Here is a 17,921-nt window from a genome sequence, read left to right as displayed (position 1 = left end):
TGATGAAAACATTCCAGGAATTTTAATATATATACTCCATATAATGGACTTCAACAGGACCAAAAGGTCCAAATGACAGTTTCAGTGCAGCTTCAAAGGGCTTTAAACGACACCAGACGATGAATAAGGGTCTTATCTAGCGAAACGATCGGTCATTTCAAAAATAAATAAAAAAGTTTAAGTTTTATAAGCACAAATGCTCGCTTTTTTTCACTTCAAAATCCAAGTTACCATTCACTCCCATTATAAAGCTGGGAAGAGCCAAGATATTTTTTATATAACTCTGATTGTGTTTGGCTGAAAGAAGAACGTCATATACACCTAGGATGGCTTGAGGGTGAGTAAATCATGGGATGATTTTCATTTTTGGGTAAACTAACCCTTTAAGTCATCATTTACTCACCCTGGTGTTGTTCTAATGTAGTATGTCCTTATTCCTTTTAAGGACCACAGAAGGAGAATTTTCAAAAAATGTAGCTTGTCCATATAAGGGCAGTGAATAGCAACTAGCATCAAGCTTTTTAAAAAAGATGGCGAAGTATCATAGAATGATCCCATACAACATGTCATATATACCAAGGATTTAGTGAAAAATGGTAAATGGACTGCATTTATATAGCGCTTTCAACAGACCCATGGCCACCAAAGCGCTTTACATATTGCCTCAGATTTCACCCATTCATTCACTCATTCATACACCGACGGAAAAACAAACCAACATTTTACGTATTATTTAATGCAATTTTTGACCTTGGCCGTTGGTCTTCAGTGCTCGGCTACACGAAGTACAGACTCTATTAGTGCCGCGACTCACCCAGAAAAAGCACACAAGTTGTGAGAAATCAAGACTAATAAATACATGACATGAAATTCAATGCCTAGAAATCACAGAAAAGTATCTGTGTACTTTCTCTACTAAGTCAAATATCCCCACTGAGTCAAACTAGTCTTTATTTCAGTAAACGCAAAACACAGGAGAATTTCGGAGATAAGTACATGCACCACACTTAATCCAAATGAGAAATGACAAAGAACAACTGAAACACAGATAAAGTCATAGCACAAAGGAAACTAAACTAGACACAGGTTCCTAATGCCTAGAAACAAACAAGGGCATGATTAGTACCCAAAGAAAACCAAAACTAAACAGAGCAGGAAACAGGAACTAAAGGAAACAGAACAGAATGTCAAAATAAGAGTCAACATAACAGAACATAAACCTGACAATAAGCAACTCGACAGAACATAATATATACAGTGCCCTCCACAATTATTGGCACCCCTGTTTAAGATGTGGTCGAGGACTTCTACAAATTCAAATTTTTTAAACAACATAGAACCCAACTGCAAAAAAAGAGAGAAATCCAACCTTTTATTTAAGTACATTACTTTGGTGGTAAAAAAAGAAAAATCACACATTTAGAAAAAAACAACCTTGAAATCATGTGTCCCACAATTATTGGCACTCCTGATATTATTACTTTGTACAACCCCCTTTTGCCAACAAGACAGCACTTAATCTCCTCCTATTACATTTCACAGGATTGGAGAACACAGAGAGAGGGATCTTTGACCATTCTTCTTTGCACAATCTTTCTAGATCATCCAGTGTACTGGGTCCTCTCTTATGCACTCTCCTCTTTAGCTCGCCCCACAGGTTTTCGATTGGGTTGAGGTCTGGGGACTGAGATGGCCATGGGAGGACCTTGAGTTTGTGACTGCTGAACCATTTTTGTGTAGATTTTGCCACATGTTTTGGAACATTATCCTGCTGAACGACCCAATGACGACCCATCTTCAGCTTTCTGGCAGAGGCCATCAGGTTTTTATTTAAAATGTCCTGGTTCAAAGTTCAAAGCGTTCATAATGCCATGCACCCTAACAAGGTTCCCAGGGCCTTTGGAAGAGAAGCAGGCCCACAGCATCACAGATCCTCCACCATACTTCACGGTGGGCATGAGGTGCTTTTCGGCATACTCATCTTTTGTTTTACGCCAGACCCACTTAGAGTGTTTGTTGCCAAAAAGCTCAATCTTAGTCTCATCTGACCAAAGCACATGATCCCAGTCGAAGTCCCAGTGCCGCTTAGCAAACTCCAGACGTTTACGTTTGTGAGTGTTAGTGAGAAAAGGCTTTTTCCTTGCATTTGGGTTCTATGTTGTTTAAAAAAAAGGAGAATTTTTAGAAGTCCTCGACCACATCTTAAACAGGGGTGCCAATAATTGTGGAGGGCACTGTATTGTCATTATTCGGATCAATTCAGTTACAAATTTGTTCACATCTGATAGTGTCAGTGCATTTAAATCAATAACATAACTGAATAGTAATTTACTATTGGTCATACATATCATTAATAATAACTTCAGTTACGTTGGCACAAAACTAGTACTGCATTATTTGTACTACAAACATGAAAATACCTCAAATTGTGCAGTTTGTTTGTTTAGGTGTGCTATTTCTGTTCTTAGCAATCAGAATTAAGGCCCGTTCACACCAAGGATGATAGCTATAATATATATCGTTCTAAATATGACAGAGTAGCAGATTTCACACCTCCACAACACCGCTGGAATCACTTTCAGAGCGATTATTTTCCAGCTGATAAATGGTAATACATTGACAGCCAATCAGAATCCATCCTGCTTTAAAGAGCTTGAGCATTTAAAGTAGCAGATGACAAAATAAACAGAACGATATTGTCCACTAATATAGTTAAAGTTATTGTTCATGGTGTGAACGGGCCTTAAAGGTGCAATGTGTAAGATTTCTGAGGATCTATTGACAGAAATGCAATATAAGATCCATAACTATGTTCTCAGTGGTGTATAAAGACATTGCATAATAAACCTTTATGTTTTTATTACCTTAGAATGAGACATTTATATCTCCATAACCGCGGGTGCCCCCTTCTATCGAGGTCTACAAATTGTGACGTCATGTTACTACCGTAGCGTAGCCGTAAACGGACAAACGCGTTTCGTTACTATGTTGCTCTTCGTGCTAGAAAGCAAGCTTAGTTCAGCAAATAAAACACTGACACAATGATGAACAAGTAACAATAATATTCGAAATAACATATAGTTTTACTAATTAGTTAATAAACATAATTTCTTAATTTGTCCTTGTAAAGAAACCTCATTGCTGAACAGCTACTCTCTGCTGTCTCAGACGATGACATATTTTCCTGTCGGCCACCGTAACTTTTGTTGGTTGCAATTCATAACCTCACCACTAGATGCCGCTAAAAATCACACACTGCACCTTTAACAATATTTTTGCCTGGCAGGCGATAAAACATACAAATAATATCTCTCACTTACTTTTTTGACTTGAACCAGTAAAGAACTTCCAAAACATGCTAGCAACAACACAGGATTAGAACGGTCAAGAACCACCCATATTTTCTGCAAAGATCTGACATCACACACATGTCCTTCTAGTCAATAAGACAAAGGGATCAATTATCTCTGGTAGATTGCAGATGAAAACAAAGACCGCTGAGCAGGAAAACTGAGGAGTATTATGGTTAGTGTACATTATGCATGGAGAGTGATTGTAATATCTTCTAATTCCACTTCGATATAAAGAGACTGTTGCAACAATTTGATCAGAATACAATACACATACAGGAAATGACTCGAGGGGTCTGCTGATGACATCATTTTGGCCTGATCAGAGCCAATGAAAAATGCTAATGAGAAAATGATTAGGAAATCAAATTAGGCATCAAGATAACAATATATGTTTTGGCAAAGCTAGACGGGATTAGAACATGAGTTGGACAAAAAAAATCATTAATTATCTGTTTTCCTGTTTTAGTTTCAAATAGTGTGATGCTTCAATTGACTCTTATTTTATCAAAACAACATTTTAAAGAGGCCACTGCTTTTAATCCATGTAAATCAATGTCATATTAGCTTGAGTTCCAGTCTGCCTCATGTCCTGATCCCGTTAGAGATACTATGTTTAATAAAGGCAAACGGCCATAAAACTAAATGGCCTGGCAGTTAGCATGTAGCTGTGGTGCTCATGTGAGCAAAACATGTTCAAATTCAACTCATCATTTCCAAAGCCCATTTCAATTTACGTTCTTTCTACTTTCATTCCAATAAAACAAGCAAAGTAAAATGAAGGGGGAAAAAGCCTTTGTCTTCATTGTTTTGTCTTTCAATTTTATGGGGTGATGATTTTCTTCACAATCACCTTAACTTAATTAGCGAATTGTTTCCTCTTACAGAACCAATCACAGGGGAACAGACTGATATCATTCACATGTTTACTCGAGGTTTAGGCAGAACTAAAGGTCTTTTATTTTATTTCTCTGTGCAGTGAAAGTAAAAGTAAAAAAAAAAAAAAAAGCTATAACCAATAAACATATCCTAACCATAAGTGACTCGATAAAGGAACAATCGATGAGTCATTAAGAGGGTAAAATACTTATTTTATTTGATTACTATTCTTAAATAATATTTTGGTAAATTTTGTACTTTACTCACAGGCAAATTTCAACTGAATACTTGTGCTTTTATTAATTGTATTTCTAAAGAAAAATATAGCACTTTTTGATGAATAAATATAAACATGAGTAAAACCTTCTGAATCCTACACTAAAAATCCCTCTACATACTAACATTAAATATCTATGAATTTACTGTTTAAATACATGTTGTTCTAAAAATTTGTTAATTTTACTGCAGAGTCTGCATGTATGTACGTAAGTATGTTGTATCACATGGTTAAGTACATAGTAATTAAGACCACCTAATATAAAGTGCGACCAAACATTTTAGTTCATTCCCTTAGAAACAATATCTGCTTATGTTTTTGCTGCGTTACTTTTACTATTTCTAATACTTAAGTACAACTTTTTTCCTTTCACTCAAGTATGTTTTTGTCTAGATACTTGAACTTAATTCAGTAAATGTTAATTCAGTATAATTTTCAAGTTTTATATGTGCTGGGTAGTCCTGTCCATTGTCAAATCTCATTGGTGTAAAATTCGACTCCACATAATTATCCATTACATATACATTTAATGCAAATATATATATATATATATATATATATATATATATATATATATATATATATATATATATATATATATATATATATACATACAGTGCTGTGAATAAGTTAGGACACCCATGCTAAAGTTGACTAAAAAGAGGAATAAAAAAAATCATCTTTTGGAAATTGATCTTAATGCTTTAATTAAAAAAAGGAGGAAAACTCCAACCTTTAAGGACACCAATTTTCTTTGTGAATGAATAATGTATCATAAATAAATAAATGTTCTTCCTTAAAATACAGGGTGCATAAGTCAGGACACCCCATGTTAATTTCCCATAGAGGCAGGTAGATTTTTATTTTTAAAGGCCAGTTATTTCATGGATCCAGGATAATATGCATCCTGATAAAGAGATTGAGATTGGCATGGTTTTATTTCAGTTAGCCTAATAGCTGGTTTGATTTGCATTGAAAGATGATCTTATGGAAAGTGCCCCATACCAATCCTTAGGTATGGTGAAGGGTGTGTGATTATGTGGGGATATTTTATTTCCAAAGGCCAAGGGAACTTTATCAGGATGCATATTATCCTGGATCCTTGAAACAACTGGCCTTTAAAAATAAAAATCTGCCTGCCTCTATGGGAATTTAACATGGGGTGTCCTGACTTATGCACCCTGTATTTTAAAGGATTTTTCCTCATTTTTCTAATTAAGGCATCAATTTCCAAAAGATGATTTTTTATTCCTCTTTTTAGGCAACTTTAGCATGGGTGTCCTAACTTATTCACATCACTGTATATATATATATATATATATATATATATATATGATTGGTTGATTGTCATGTCGTGCAGCAATGTCACTTTCAGTGTAGATATAGACAAATGTCACTTGAAACATCTGGTCATGTGGCGTCAGTGATCCACAGGTAGACTTATTACGTTATGTTTTGACTGAGAGTATAGACCTTCCGTAGCTCCCTCCCTTTTCAGCGCTGCGCTCCAGTTTGTATTTCCACAGCATGAAGTAAAGATCTTACGAAATTTAGGAATGATCCACTCGTTTTAAAATCTTCCCGGTCTATTAACATTTGTTTTGACATTTGTTATGTATCCGCTTCAAACAATACAATGCTCATGATAACGTTCGCTAACTCAAACATAAGTAAAACCACTTCACCAGCGATGCACCAGAGCTACCGCAAAAACTGAAGTTCAAAGACACAATTCGGAGGATGGCTGCGCGCTTGTTTCTCTGGCGCATATGATCTACAGTAGCTTATACACATCAATAAATAGTTCTGCCCTATAGCGGTGGAAGGGCAGGTGTATGATGCTGGAAACACACTAATACACAGTTCCCAAAGCAGACACACCAAATGCATTTCCATTTCCGCTATTAAATTGGCTCACTTAAGTCTGATAAGCTTTGGAAACTGTCTTGTCTTGGCTCTCAAAGATCAAACACTTCCTATAATTCATAAGGCCATCTGTACAGGAAGCCATATGCAGCTGAAACCAACAGAATCTTTCAATAGGTACAGAGACCAATGGAAAAACATAATTAGTGATAAAGAGAACTAGTTCAAGTAGTGACTGGTACAAGTGCTGAATGTGACGAATGGTGTAATTTGACAAATGTAATTTGCTGTTTTTGTACCAAGATGTTTGCTGCCATCAGGACAGCCATGGTCATCATATACTATATAACAAGAGAAGAATAATCGGATCATGTCGGTAATGGGAGCAGTTCACAGTCTCTGTAATTGTGTGAATTGCATTTTTTATTTTGAAAAGCAATATAATAATAATAATAGCATGTCATGTGCAGAAATGTAACAAGTAGGAATCTATTATTGTGTGTATTTAGTCTTCAGTGTTATTGGCACTTTTCAATTCACCTCTTTTATGCGATCAATCATTCAGATATAAATGTTAAATTACAGAGCAATTACATAAAATATAAATTAGAGGGAAATGTCAATGTCTTGCTCTGTGGTATTTGTCAATTGCTGTCGAGATGTTAATTACAAGTTATGCTGAATGGCAAGACCGATATTTTCAGAAAAATCAAAAATAGGTGTCCGCACAGTATGCAAGTGTTTGTGTGTATGTTTTAGACGTGTATTTAAAGTTATGTGTATTGAAAGTATAGTTCACCCAAAAATCTCAACCCACATTAGCTTTTTTCATTCCCACTTTATATTACGTGTTTTTAACTACTATGTAATAACTGCACTTATGATGCACTTGTGTACATACATTCTATTTATATTTACAGCAGTAATTAATTTTCTGTATTGACATCTGTAATGTTACACTGTTGACCCTTGACATTTAACCCAGCCTTAAACCTATACCACCAAACCTGTACTAACCTTACCCGTATCCTACCTCAACACCAGTGGTTTTTGCAATGTGTTTTGCAACACATTTTTATTTTATTTGTATGTAAGTACACAGTAGTTAAAGACACCTAATATAAAGTATGACCCTTTTTTTTCTTCAGTGGAGCACAAAAGCAGAAATGTATCACAATGTTCATGCTGCTACTTTACATGAAATTAAATCATAAGGTGACCTAGGGCTGTCAAGCTCCAAAGAAACACCATAAAAATCACCCATAAACTTCATGCATTATATAAAGGAAGGTTTGGATTGACTTGAGGGTGAGTAAATGATCCCATACTCCTCATTTCTGGGTGAACTATCACTTTAAAATCCATACACACAGTGTGTTGGTGCTAAACCCATTACAGCGTCTGTGTGATTACCCAGTGAGCTCTTCTCCTGTGAGCTGAGGGACAAGGCCTGGTCTTCAGGCTGCTCGAACACAAGGAACTGGTAGCGGTGGAGCCCCGTGCCTTGAGGTGGAGTGGGGCGGCTGTATGCTAATGAGGAAGAACAGGCACAAATCTGTTTTAGAGCTCCTGGTAGAATCTGTTTTCAAATGGTTGAAGTTACAGCTCAGAACAGAAAACTAGACTTTAACGTTTTCTGAAGAACATGAGAGCGGTGCTTGTCCATGCAAAACACACCACTAGCATGCTAGAGTGTATACTAGGGTACATCTAACCTGAGGCCTTGTTTACACCCGGTATTAAGATGTGTTTTGGTCGATTGGATCGCATGTAGACGAGGGAGACACTTTCATCCACTTCTGTCTGTCAATCTAATAAACAAAATAAGCTTGTGCAATTTAGATATGAACGCACCGGAGATGACGAAAAACACACAGAGCAGCAGCTTTCATTTCTGCTCAAGACCAGCCGAACACTGTGAGTGTGTGTTAGACATCAAGTGTAAACAGGGCCTAAAGGTTGTGCAGAAACACTGGGAAAATAATGTAAAATGTGTTTAATGATCAGAATTTCTTTCTGTCCAAAACGGTTTACGTTTTTTTAAAGAAATCAATGCTTTTGTTCAGCAAACAAGCACAATGTTCTCTCATCATTCCTGTTTTCTAACACACACTCACAGTGTTCGGCGTGATCTTATGGCTGCAGAGCAGAAATGAAAGCTGCTCCTCAGTATGTTTTTCCATCGAGCTTTCCATGAGCTTATTTTGTCCATTAGATCGAAAGATCTGAAACATATACATTTACCCACCCATAGACCCTCCCCTCGAAGAAATCAGGACAGAAGTGGTTGAAAGTGGACAGAAGAGAGGGATTAAAACACCAGGTGTAAACGGGAATGTGTCTCCCTCGTCTACTTGTGATCCGATCGACCAAAACACATCTAAAACCAGCTGCAAACAAGGCCTTCGAAAAACTAGCTATTGTTTTAATTATAATTAAATGTTTATTCAGCTAAACTTGCTAAACCCGCCCCTCTCTGGTTTGTAAAAACAAAAACTCTGTTTGGTCACTTTACATGTCAGTCAGAGAATCTCTTCGTCTCTGAGTGGGCGGTTCTTGGCCAGAATAAGCTGCAATGTGGACTTGACATTTTGCCATTTATTCAAAGGTCTGACTACTTAAGACTAAAAGGTCCCAAGTTTAATATTTAGGATAAGAGGCTAGTTTAACTTCAAATGTGCAATTGTAATAGGGATACATGCATATTCAGTCAAAACGATTTTTTTGTTGTTGTTGTAGAAGACACTGACCGGATAGTTCGATGCCTCTGACATCTCCCGTCTTGAACGCTTCCCCCTGCAGAAAGACACATGAGAGAAAGAGGGTGCTTATAGCACAAAGACACTGTTGTACGTGTGCCATTGTCTCATGTTCTATGCTTCTCAATTAAAACAATGCAAGCCTGGGGACATTGCGATTTCCTCATTCATTCATCAGCCGAGGACCACACAACCACAGCTTAACTGCAGCTCAGAGCCTCCAGGACCCTGACCTAACCAGGCTTCGATGTGTCGATGTCGGCCCCGCACGGGATCTGCCATATTTAATATCCCGAGACAAAGCCAATTCCCAGGCAAATTAAGTGAGTGATTGGATTTCAGAATAGCAAATTCCCATATTATTAATTGTATATTAAGTTTTCGTTGCCTAGGAACAGAGATTCACGCTGAGCTTTCTATGAGTTGAGTTTTTTTTCTCCCTCCCCCAAAGGGCACTCCTATATTTGCTGTTTTAAACCCATATCCTTAAGCAGATTTAATGCTGCACAGTTTCACTGTAAATAGCCCACTGGAATATTTAGCTGATAGATCTGATTCCTCTGTGCTGAAGCTGTGGATTACAGTAGTTTAGAGTGCTTTGCTTCATACAGTAGCCCTGTGAGATAAAACACTTAAAAAAGATGAAGCATAGTGGGAAAAAAAAGTTTGTGCTCTAAACCTATTTATAATGGGAAGTCCCCGCTTATAAATGCCTTTCATGGTTTGTCAGAGTGTCAGCACTCTGCTATTGTCAATCAAGCAGACCCTGGCATTGAAACACACTACTCTCCATCACCCCCTACAGGACCATAGAGCTACTGTCCTGATCACCTGCACACATGGTAACACATTGTATTATTGTATATCATACAATGTAGGAATATTAAATATTATTTTCTGCATTTGTAAAAAAAAATTTTAAGTGCTTCAAGGGGAAAAAACGTGTAAAGATGTATTCCTAAAGTTAAACTTATTTATTCAAAACTCAGTAAGATTTGATGTCACCGTGAAAAGCATTCCATTTTACTTCTGTAACTTGACATATTTACAAGTGAAAATTTTGAAGAAATGTAGAATGGACTAGGTTTTATCTATGATCGACTCGAGGGGAGGGGTAAATTAAAATAAAACAATTTGGTCTTTTCATAAGCAGAGCAAGTTAATATTATATTATGAACACTTCTTTTCCCATTGGAATAAAATGCATTGATGAATCATGCACAGTAAAACCAGACATGTGTATTAAGAAAGTAAACATATTCCATTTTTATATGTTGACTTTAAATATCTTTTACAAGAGAAACCTGGACAAAAAAGGCATCATAAAAGTACTTGCATAAATATATAAAATGACATCACATAATGATGTCCACAAATTAACCATTTTGAAGTTTAAGCATGACAGATGTAGTCCATTATACCAGTGTTATTATGTTTGTGTGTGTGTAAATATATATATATATATATATATATATATATGTGTGTGTGTGTGTGTGTGTGTGTGTGTGTGTGTGTGTGTGTGTGTGTGTGTGTACACATATATGATAGTGTTCAAAGAGAACATTGTGACAAACATAAAAAAAAGTGCCAAACATGAAAACAAAGATGACAGCTAAGGTCTAACTACATCTGCACATAAATATGAATTGTATGTCACCTTACACATGTTGCACAGTGAACTTCTGGAAATGAGACACGGTGCGAAGACAGTCAAAGACAATTAGTTTCACGAAGCCGCTTTGCTTCATTTGCAACAATTACATTTAAAGTATAAGAGACGGCTTTATTTAGACATTCCGAAGAGTTGTGTGTTCTAAAGCCCCGTCACCATGGCAACAGGCCGTCAACAGTGCTGGGAGGGTGAAACGCTCTTTTTTTGGTTTCCCACTTGGTCTGGTCGAGATATTCGCACTCGCCCCATTGCAGAAAATCAACGCTCCTTTGTGCTGATGTATTTTGGGGAGAGTGATATTCACATGCAACAAGCAAAGAAATATTCAACATCAGAGAACTGATGGGCATATTGTGCACAGATGGCAACATTCTAGCGCGTAGAGCCATTTTAGGATGCCGAGCATCATTAAAAACCTGTTGCATTTGAGAGCATTACAACCTAAGAGATATTCCTGGGGATGTTTGAGACTGAAATTGGAGATTTTGTGCAGCCAGAATGTGTTTGACCCCCTTTAGCCTCTCGGCAGTGGAGTGGATGGATCTCTGGGAAAGAGTCACACCATTTTTCATGACATTTACACCTGAGGACCAGCGTTCCTTGTGAGAGGCGATGTAGGCGTAACTGCAAATGCTTTCAATTTGAGTGAATGTATTGGGGTTTATTGTTAGAGGAATTCAGATCAGCTCTACTGTCAAATTTCATCAACTGTTGACAGCTTAGATGGGTCCTTTTGTTCAGCGAAGTATGACAAACTTTGATGCTCCAAGGACTTGAGAGGGTTAATGTACTGTCATTTAATCACCCACATGTCATTAAAAAACATGTATGAAACGTTTTCCTTAAGAGAAACAGAAAAGGAGAATATTTGATGAATATCCTGGCGGCTCTTTCTATTTATTAAAAGTCAAAGGGGGCTCGGGCAACTAAGCCTATTCCCTAACACTTAGCAGCAAGGCAGACAGGAGCAATCGATCTAAGAGAAATTGTTTGTTATTCCATAAAAAATAAAGTTATAAATAAATAATTTAAAATAAATACAAAGTACGTTGTTCTGTTCAATTGTAATCTGTCACAATTTCTTTAAGTTGAACTCTTATTTTGACTGGTTGTTGTGTAGACCTTTGAGTTTCTGTGTGTATATGATATGATGATAGATTTTCTCAAATGAAAGAGTGAAATGCTGGTGAGGTAACTCAGAGTGCCTCTGGAGATGAAGTTCATGTGTTCATGTTCTCATACAGTGACTCAGCAGACGCTGGAAACACCACGGCCGTCACATGTACATTAGTATGAATGCTTAAGTATGTAATGTGTATCAAGTATTGAATAGTATGTAGTATGAATGCGTAAGTATGTATTATGTATCAAATAGTTTGTAGCATGTATCATAAAAGGGCTCCACTTGACTTGTGCACTATATTTCTAGTGTTCAGAAATCACAAGGGCACAAAACTATTTGATACATACTTGAGTATGTAGTGTGTATCAAAAAATGGGTTCACTTGACTAGTGCACTATATTTCTAGTGTTCTGAAATCACAAGGGCACAATTTTTTGCTTTTTGCCTCACTTCAGACTTCGACAACTCAATTCTCCATTCAGTTTCATTAGATGGAAACCAATGGCCAGGATATTCTTCAAAAACTCTTCTTTTGTGTTCCAAAGTCATACAGGTTTGTAACATGCAGATGAGGGAAGTATGAATCTTTTTCCTTTGATACATAGAGCAAGATTTGATTAATGGGATCACTTGCACACTAATTTAATCAGGTAAAGAACAAGAGTGCGATTCCAATGGTAGTAGGAGAACGTTTCAAATAAGATCCATTCACGCACAGAACAGTCGACACAGAGAACACAAGACAACACCCCAACACAAACATGAGCGTAACGCATTCTCAGAACAATAGTTATTCTGAATCAAAATAATAGCTTTGGGCAGCCATTCTCATCATGAATAAAGTCGATGACTTAACAAATTGGTAAACAGCAGATCTACTTCAGTCATTCCGCTCAGTAAGTGTTTTTTCAGAGTCACGTGTCCATCTTTGAGGGCTCTTAAAATTCTCCACAGTGGAGCAACACAAAAGAGCATCACCAGTTTGTGAACAAAAAGGGTTATGCACACATATTCAACCAGCAGCATGGCACTGGGGTAGCCGTCTTACTCCCGGATGGTTAGGCAGATCCTCTGTTCTGCTTTCATTGTGGGCAGCATGTGGTTCAGAGGTTGTAAACCCAGTTGAGAAGAGGGTTTTTATTGAGACGGTGAGGGCAACAGACAGGGGCATTAAATCCATGTTCTGAAATTCTGATATTGCCACAGTTGGCCTCTATTCGTTCCTGCTGGTGTAGTTAGGTGGCAAACGTCCTCTTTCAATATCACAGGCTTCAGTTATACTTCCAGTTAAACAAAGGATATATTCATTCTTTCTCAAAATGAGTTGAGACAACATCTCGCAAAGCACTGAAATGATGTAAACAACCGGATTGATTCTGCATCTGATCAGATCTCTGCCTTTCTGTTTTTTTTTCACCCTCCAGCTCACATTTAAAGTAAAAATGCCTCCAATGCCTTTTAAAGATACTGGGAATAAAAACTCTACTGTTGGTTTTGCTGCAATATGAGAGTGAAAGCAGCTTTGTGCAGCACATTGACTAATTTTTAGGTTATGATTAGCTCATTGATACACAAATCCCTGATGCACAATACATTTATTATTTATTAGATAATGATCTTTATATAATAAATAAATTAATAAATGACTTATTAAAGTTACACTTTTTAAGGTGTTCTTGTTGGTAACTCTTTACAATACAGATCCACTAATATGCATTCATTCGTGGTTAACTAATGCACAGATAATCACGTGTTAATGAATGACTCATAAATAACTTAACCATTTATTAATGATAACTGCATCAGCAACTAATAAAGATTCTATATGATTAATAGATTAAGTAATATATTCATTGCTATTAATTATTACTAAAGGCAAAGCTTGAGTTAGCAAACAACACCCATTCAACATTTTTGGCACTGAGATCTAGCAGGTCTTCACATTCAATTTCACAAGATGGTGCTCTAAAACTCAAGGCAACCAGCAGATCTCAAGGGGGTTTGGAGATTCATTACGCTCCAGTCTCAGCAAGCTGGAGCCTCGAAATGGGCATTTTTCTTGGATCTGTAACACACTTCCAATAAAAGTAAACTTGCTGAGAATATCTCTTCATCCTTTATCAGGTGGTGGATGTCATACACTATAAAAGTTGCCTGAACTATCCTATTGCACACCAAGTTCCTCAAAACATTTTCTCATGACAGGTTACTGGAGGAACAGTTCACAATCTTTAGAGTTCTTCCAGGAACTTATAGGCTCCATTAAGTGTTGTTCTCCAGTGAACTGAGTTTGTGTGATAACTTTTGAGGCTGTAGCTACGAAGAATGATCTTCTAATCAATGCTGATTAGTTGTGCAAAGTGCATATCAACTCTTTCCCCACCAGCATTTTTTTAAAGTTGTCAGCCAGCATCAGCATTTTTGATCATTTTTACAAAACTTCATGGCCCTCCGAATATTGAGTTGTATGAATATATGAATATCTGATATATTTTACTATATCAAAAGAAAGAACAAAGAACAAATGTTCCTCTGCTTTTAAACAACAACATAATTTAATTCTAGCTTCATTCATTCTTTTTAGCAACACTTGAATGTCGGTAATTTTAATCAAAACATTTTGAACAAAAAGTTGAGAAAATAGCATTTTTGTCAAAGACTAAATCCAGATCGGATTCAGAACGATGATCAAAATATAGATGGAGTAGATCGAATCCATCAACACCCCCACAGCTTCACAGTCCTATACCCATTTCATTCGGTCACGTTAGGCAGTTTTTATGCTGTTTAATGTTTGATGATCACTTTATATGTGTAAGCATTGCTTTTATTGCTAATTTCTGCTTCTTTTTCACCCGTGTTTAGATTCTGTACTCTTTTAGAAGATGCGTAATAGCGCCCCCTACCTTATAAAAGTAAAAACATGGATTGATGGAAGATTCTGTCAATGGCGGGAGAGTGTTAACACAACAAAAAAATAAGAAATCCTCAGTCTTGAAATGTACTAAGTGTTTCAGTCTTATGTGGCATGAGTTTCAGTTACTCAAAATTTGCTGGTGTTCTCAGTCTCAGCCTGTTTCAGCTCAAAAATCAAACCGGTTGAAACTAGCTAGCTAACCATTTCCGTACATATTTTACTATCCATGTCTTGACAAATATAGCTTAATGAATGCTAGACTAATTGACGAATTACTTAATAATACAGGTGTTAGGATCCAGCAGACAGACAGCTGCACTGGAGATAGCAGCTGTTTAGGTGTACATCAGGCTTTGAATAGAAGTGTCTGCTAATTGTATAAATGCTTTCCCTGATTCGTCTCCTTTAATGAACACACCTGAACTGAACTAAAACAATCAATTAGAATCCATAGAAACAAACAGGGAGAGAACTGAGGAGAACTGAACTAATTAACAGCCTAGAAGATTAACAAAGAAACTCAAACATGAACAGAACAGAGAAAAATATTAAAAACAATAATATTTGTTTTAAACAAAGGGGCACACTGGAGGCTACTGGACTCTGGTCAGGGAATGGAGCCATCACTGGACTCTGGTCAGGGGATGGAGCCATCACTGGACTCTGGTCAGGGGCTGGAGCCGATAGTGGACTGTGCTCAGGGGCTGAAGTGGATGTGTGTTCGGCCCAAACACACATAAAAGCAGCAATATAACTGGCAAAGAGCACCTCTTCTATCCCACTAGGGCAGACAGGATGGGCAGGCTCTGGAATTTCACTCACGGGCCCGGACTGGGGAATTTCTCTCACTGGAATGGACTCGGGAATAACTCTCGCTGGAACGGACACTGGAATTTCTCTCACTGGAACTAACTCAGGAATTTTCTCTCTGGAACGGGTTAAGGAATGCTACTAACTGGAACGGGCTCAGGAATGTTACTCACTGGAACGGACTCTAGGACAGGCATGAGGGATGATGGTGGTTCAGTGAAGACTGCTGTTGACAGGAGGACTGGAGAGGACTGTGGCTGAGTGGTGAAGGCGGCTTCATTCACCTCACCAACAGTAAGGGAAGAACAACTCAGCCAACGAACATACTCAATATATTGGACCATGGAACAAGTGGTAGCTGCTTCAGGTACCTTACAAAATAAATGATTTTCCAGTCCAGCACAGAAAATGGACTTCAGGGTACCATTGTTCCAGGGCACCAGATGGACGAGCTCAAGGAATTCTTCTACATACTCCTTTAAAGGGCGGCCATCTTGTGCCAGGGAGATAAGCAAATCGGAGTGAGGAGAATGCCCATGGTTGCTGATCAGTGTATGGTTCAGGTATTCTGTCATATGCTGTGTAGTTCAGACACTTGCAGGAATTAAGATCCAAAGAAAGTTTATTTTAATACGCCAACTAAAATCAAGTAATTCACAGGAGAAAGCACTACACAACAACTACACACGAATAATACTGAAACAATGACTCAAACTGAGGGCTTATACAATGCAGACAAAGCGAGAAAGTAACTAGCCTAGATAATTAATGAAACCCATCTGAACTGAACTAACACAATCAATTAGAAACCATAGAAACAAACAGGGAGAGAACAGAGGAAAAGTGAACAATTAATCAACCTAGAAGATTAATAAAGAAACTCAAACATGAACAGAACAGAGAAACAGATAAAAAACTCAAAACATGATATATATTTAACTTTTAACTTGTGTGGTTCCTAAACAGTGGTTTTGAATATGTACGTTTAGAATAGTCCCCCAAATAGTCCCCCTTTTTTTAGTTTGGTGATTAGATACCACCAACCCCCCATAATTGACATTCAATATGCTTAATTTTCAATGGTCATAAAATAGGCCTTATTTTCATTAAGCAAAACATAATTTCTTATTTAGTTTTGATTTTGGGCGAAATATGACCCGGACATGTTCTTGACAGGTTTTCTGAGATTCACCCGAGAACAGCGAGTCTCCTGTTCAGTTCTTGAGCAACGAGAGAGAAGAGGTCCTGCTGGGGCAACAGCGTAACAGACGGGCGAGAGAGACCGAGAGAGAGAGAGAGAAAGAGAGAGAATGGCAGATGGTGTTCACAGCTCTATTTCTGATACTGGACCTTCACCATGAGCCCCCCCCCCCCTTCCTCCCTCTCTCTGTCTCTCTATCTCTCTCTCTCTCTCTCTCTCGTTCTCTCCAAATCCAGCCCATCCTCTTCCTAAACTCCCTCACTCGTGCCTGCAAACCCTGACATTTTCTTCTTTTGACTCTTGTTTTCTTGTCGTCGTGTCTCAATATTTAATCTATTTCCAAAGAGCAGCCATTCTCCCATTCATCCGGATTTAACATTTCGTTTTTGTTGTAGAGTCACTCTTAGATGTAGGCCATGTGATTAAATTACATAATCCCAGCGCATGCTGTTAGAATATGCTTTTTGGCACGTATTTAATTCTATTCTTAAAAAGGTTAGAGGCATCACAGTGTTGTGCTGGTAAATAGCTTACATTTCCTTTTTGTTGGGTTTATTAGGGGATTATCTGGCTTTTGTCAAAAGATCTTATCTTGGCAAGGCAACAGTTCAAAACCGTTCCAATATGACGCCTTCCAAAAGTCTGCATGCTTTAAATCATTATATTTTCAAACGGTTGTATTAAACCAAGGCTGAACCCAGAGCAATCTTCCCAGCAGTAATTGAAACAAGTGCCGTTTCGGGCCCAAGTGAGCACTGTGAAACAGTTGACTGTGATCTTATGCTCCACTAACTCTCCACGTCTACAAATTAACTCACCCAGTGTCTTAATACACTTGCAATCCGACCATGTGACCTCCTGGACCCAGACTGCAACAGTTACCATAGCGATATTCATTACGACTATTACCTCATTATCACCTCACTGGCCTAATAAATTACAACTCCTAAATCCATTAGAGCACATTTATTTCTTATATTTCATTCAGTTATATTTTAAGATGCAGACAAAGAATTAACTGTGCAAAAAAAAAAAAACAAAAAAAAAAAAAAAAAAACAGGTGAGCA

The 17,921-nt window shown here is 37.5% G+C and overlaps 1 protein-coding gene across 1 annotated transcript in view; it reads right to left on the bottom strand.

Moving 5' to 3' along the window:
* Positions 1-17,921, bottom strand: part of pebp4 (phosphatidylethanolamine binding protein 4) — a 144,792-nt gene that overhangs the window by 17,178 nt on the left and 109,693 nt on the right. Inside the window, exons 5-6 of the mRNA XM_077223732.1 lie at positions 9,123-9,168; positions 7,786-7,902 (exon numbers count right to left, since the gene is read on the bottom strand). Of these exons, the coding sequence (XP_077079847.1) occupies positions 7,786-7,902; positions 9,123-9,168 (163 nt within the window). The remainder of the gene's footprint in view (positions 1-7,785; positions 7,903-9,122; positions 9,169-17,921) is intronic.

The sequence above is a fragment of the Siphateles boraxobius genome, unplaced genomic scaffold (genome assembly GCF_051911475.1).
Source record: "Siphateles boraxobius isolate OS27281-9 unplaced genomic scaffold, OSU_SipBor_1 9, whole genome shotgun sequence".
NCBI lineage: Eukaryota > Metazoa > Chordata > Actinopteri > Cypriniformes > Leuciscidae > Siphateles > Siphateles boraxobius.
This window is presented reverse-complemented; position numbering and strand designations above follow the sequence as displayed.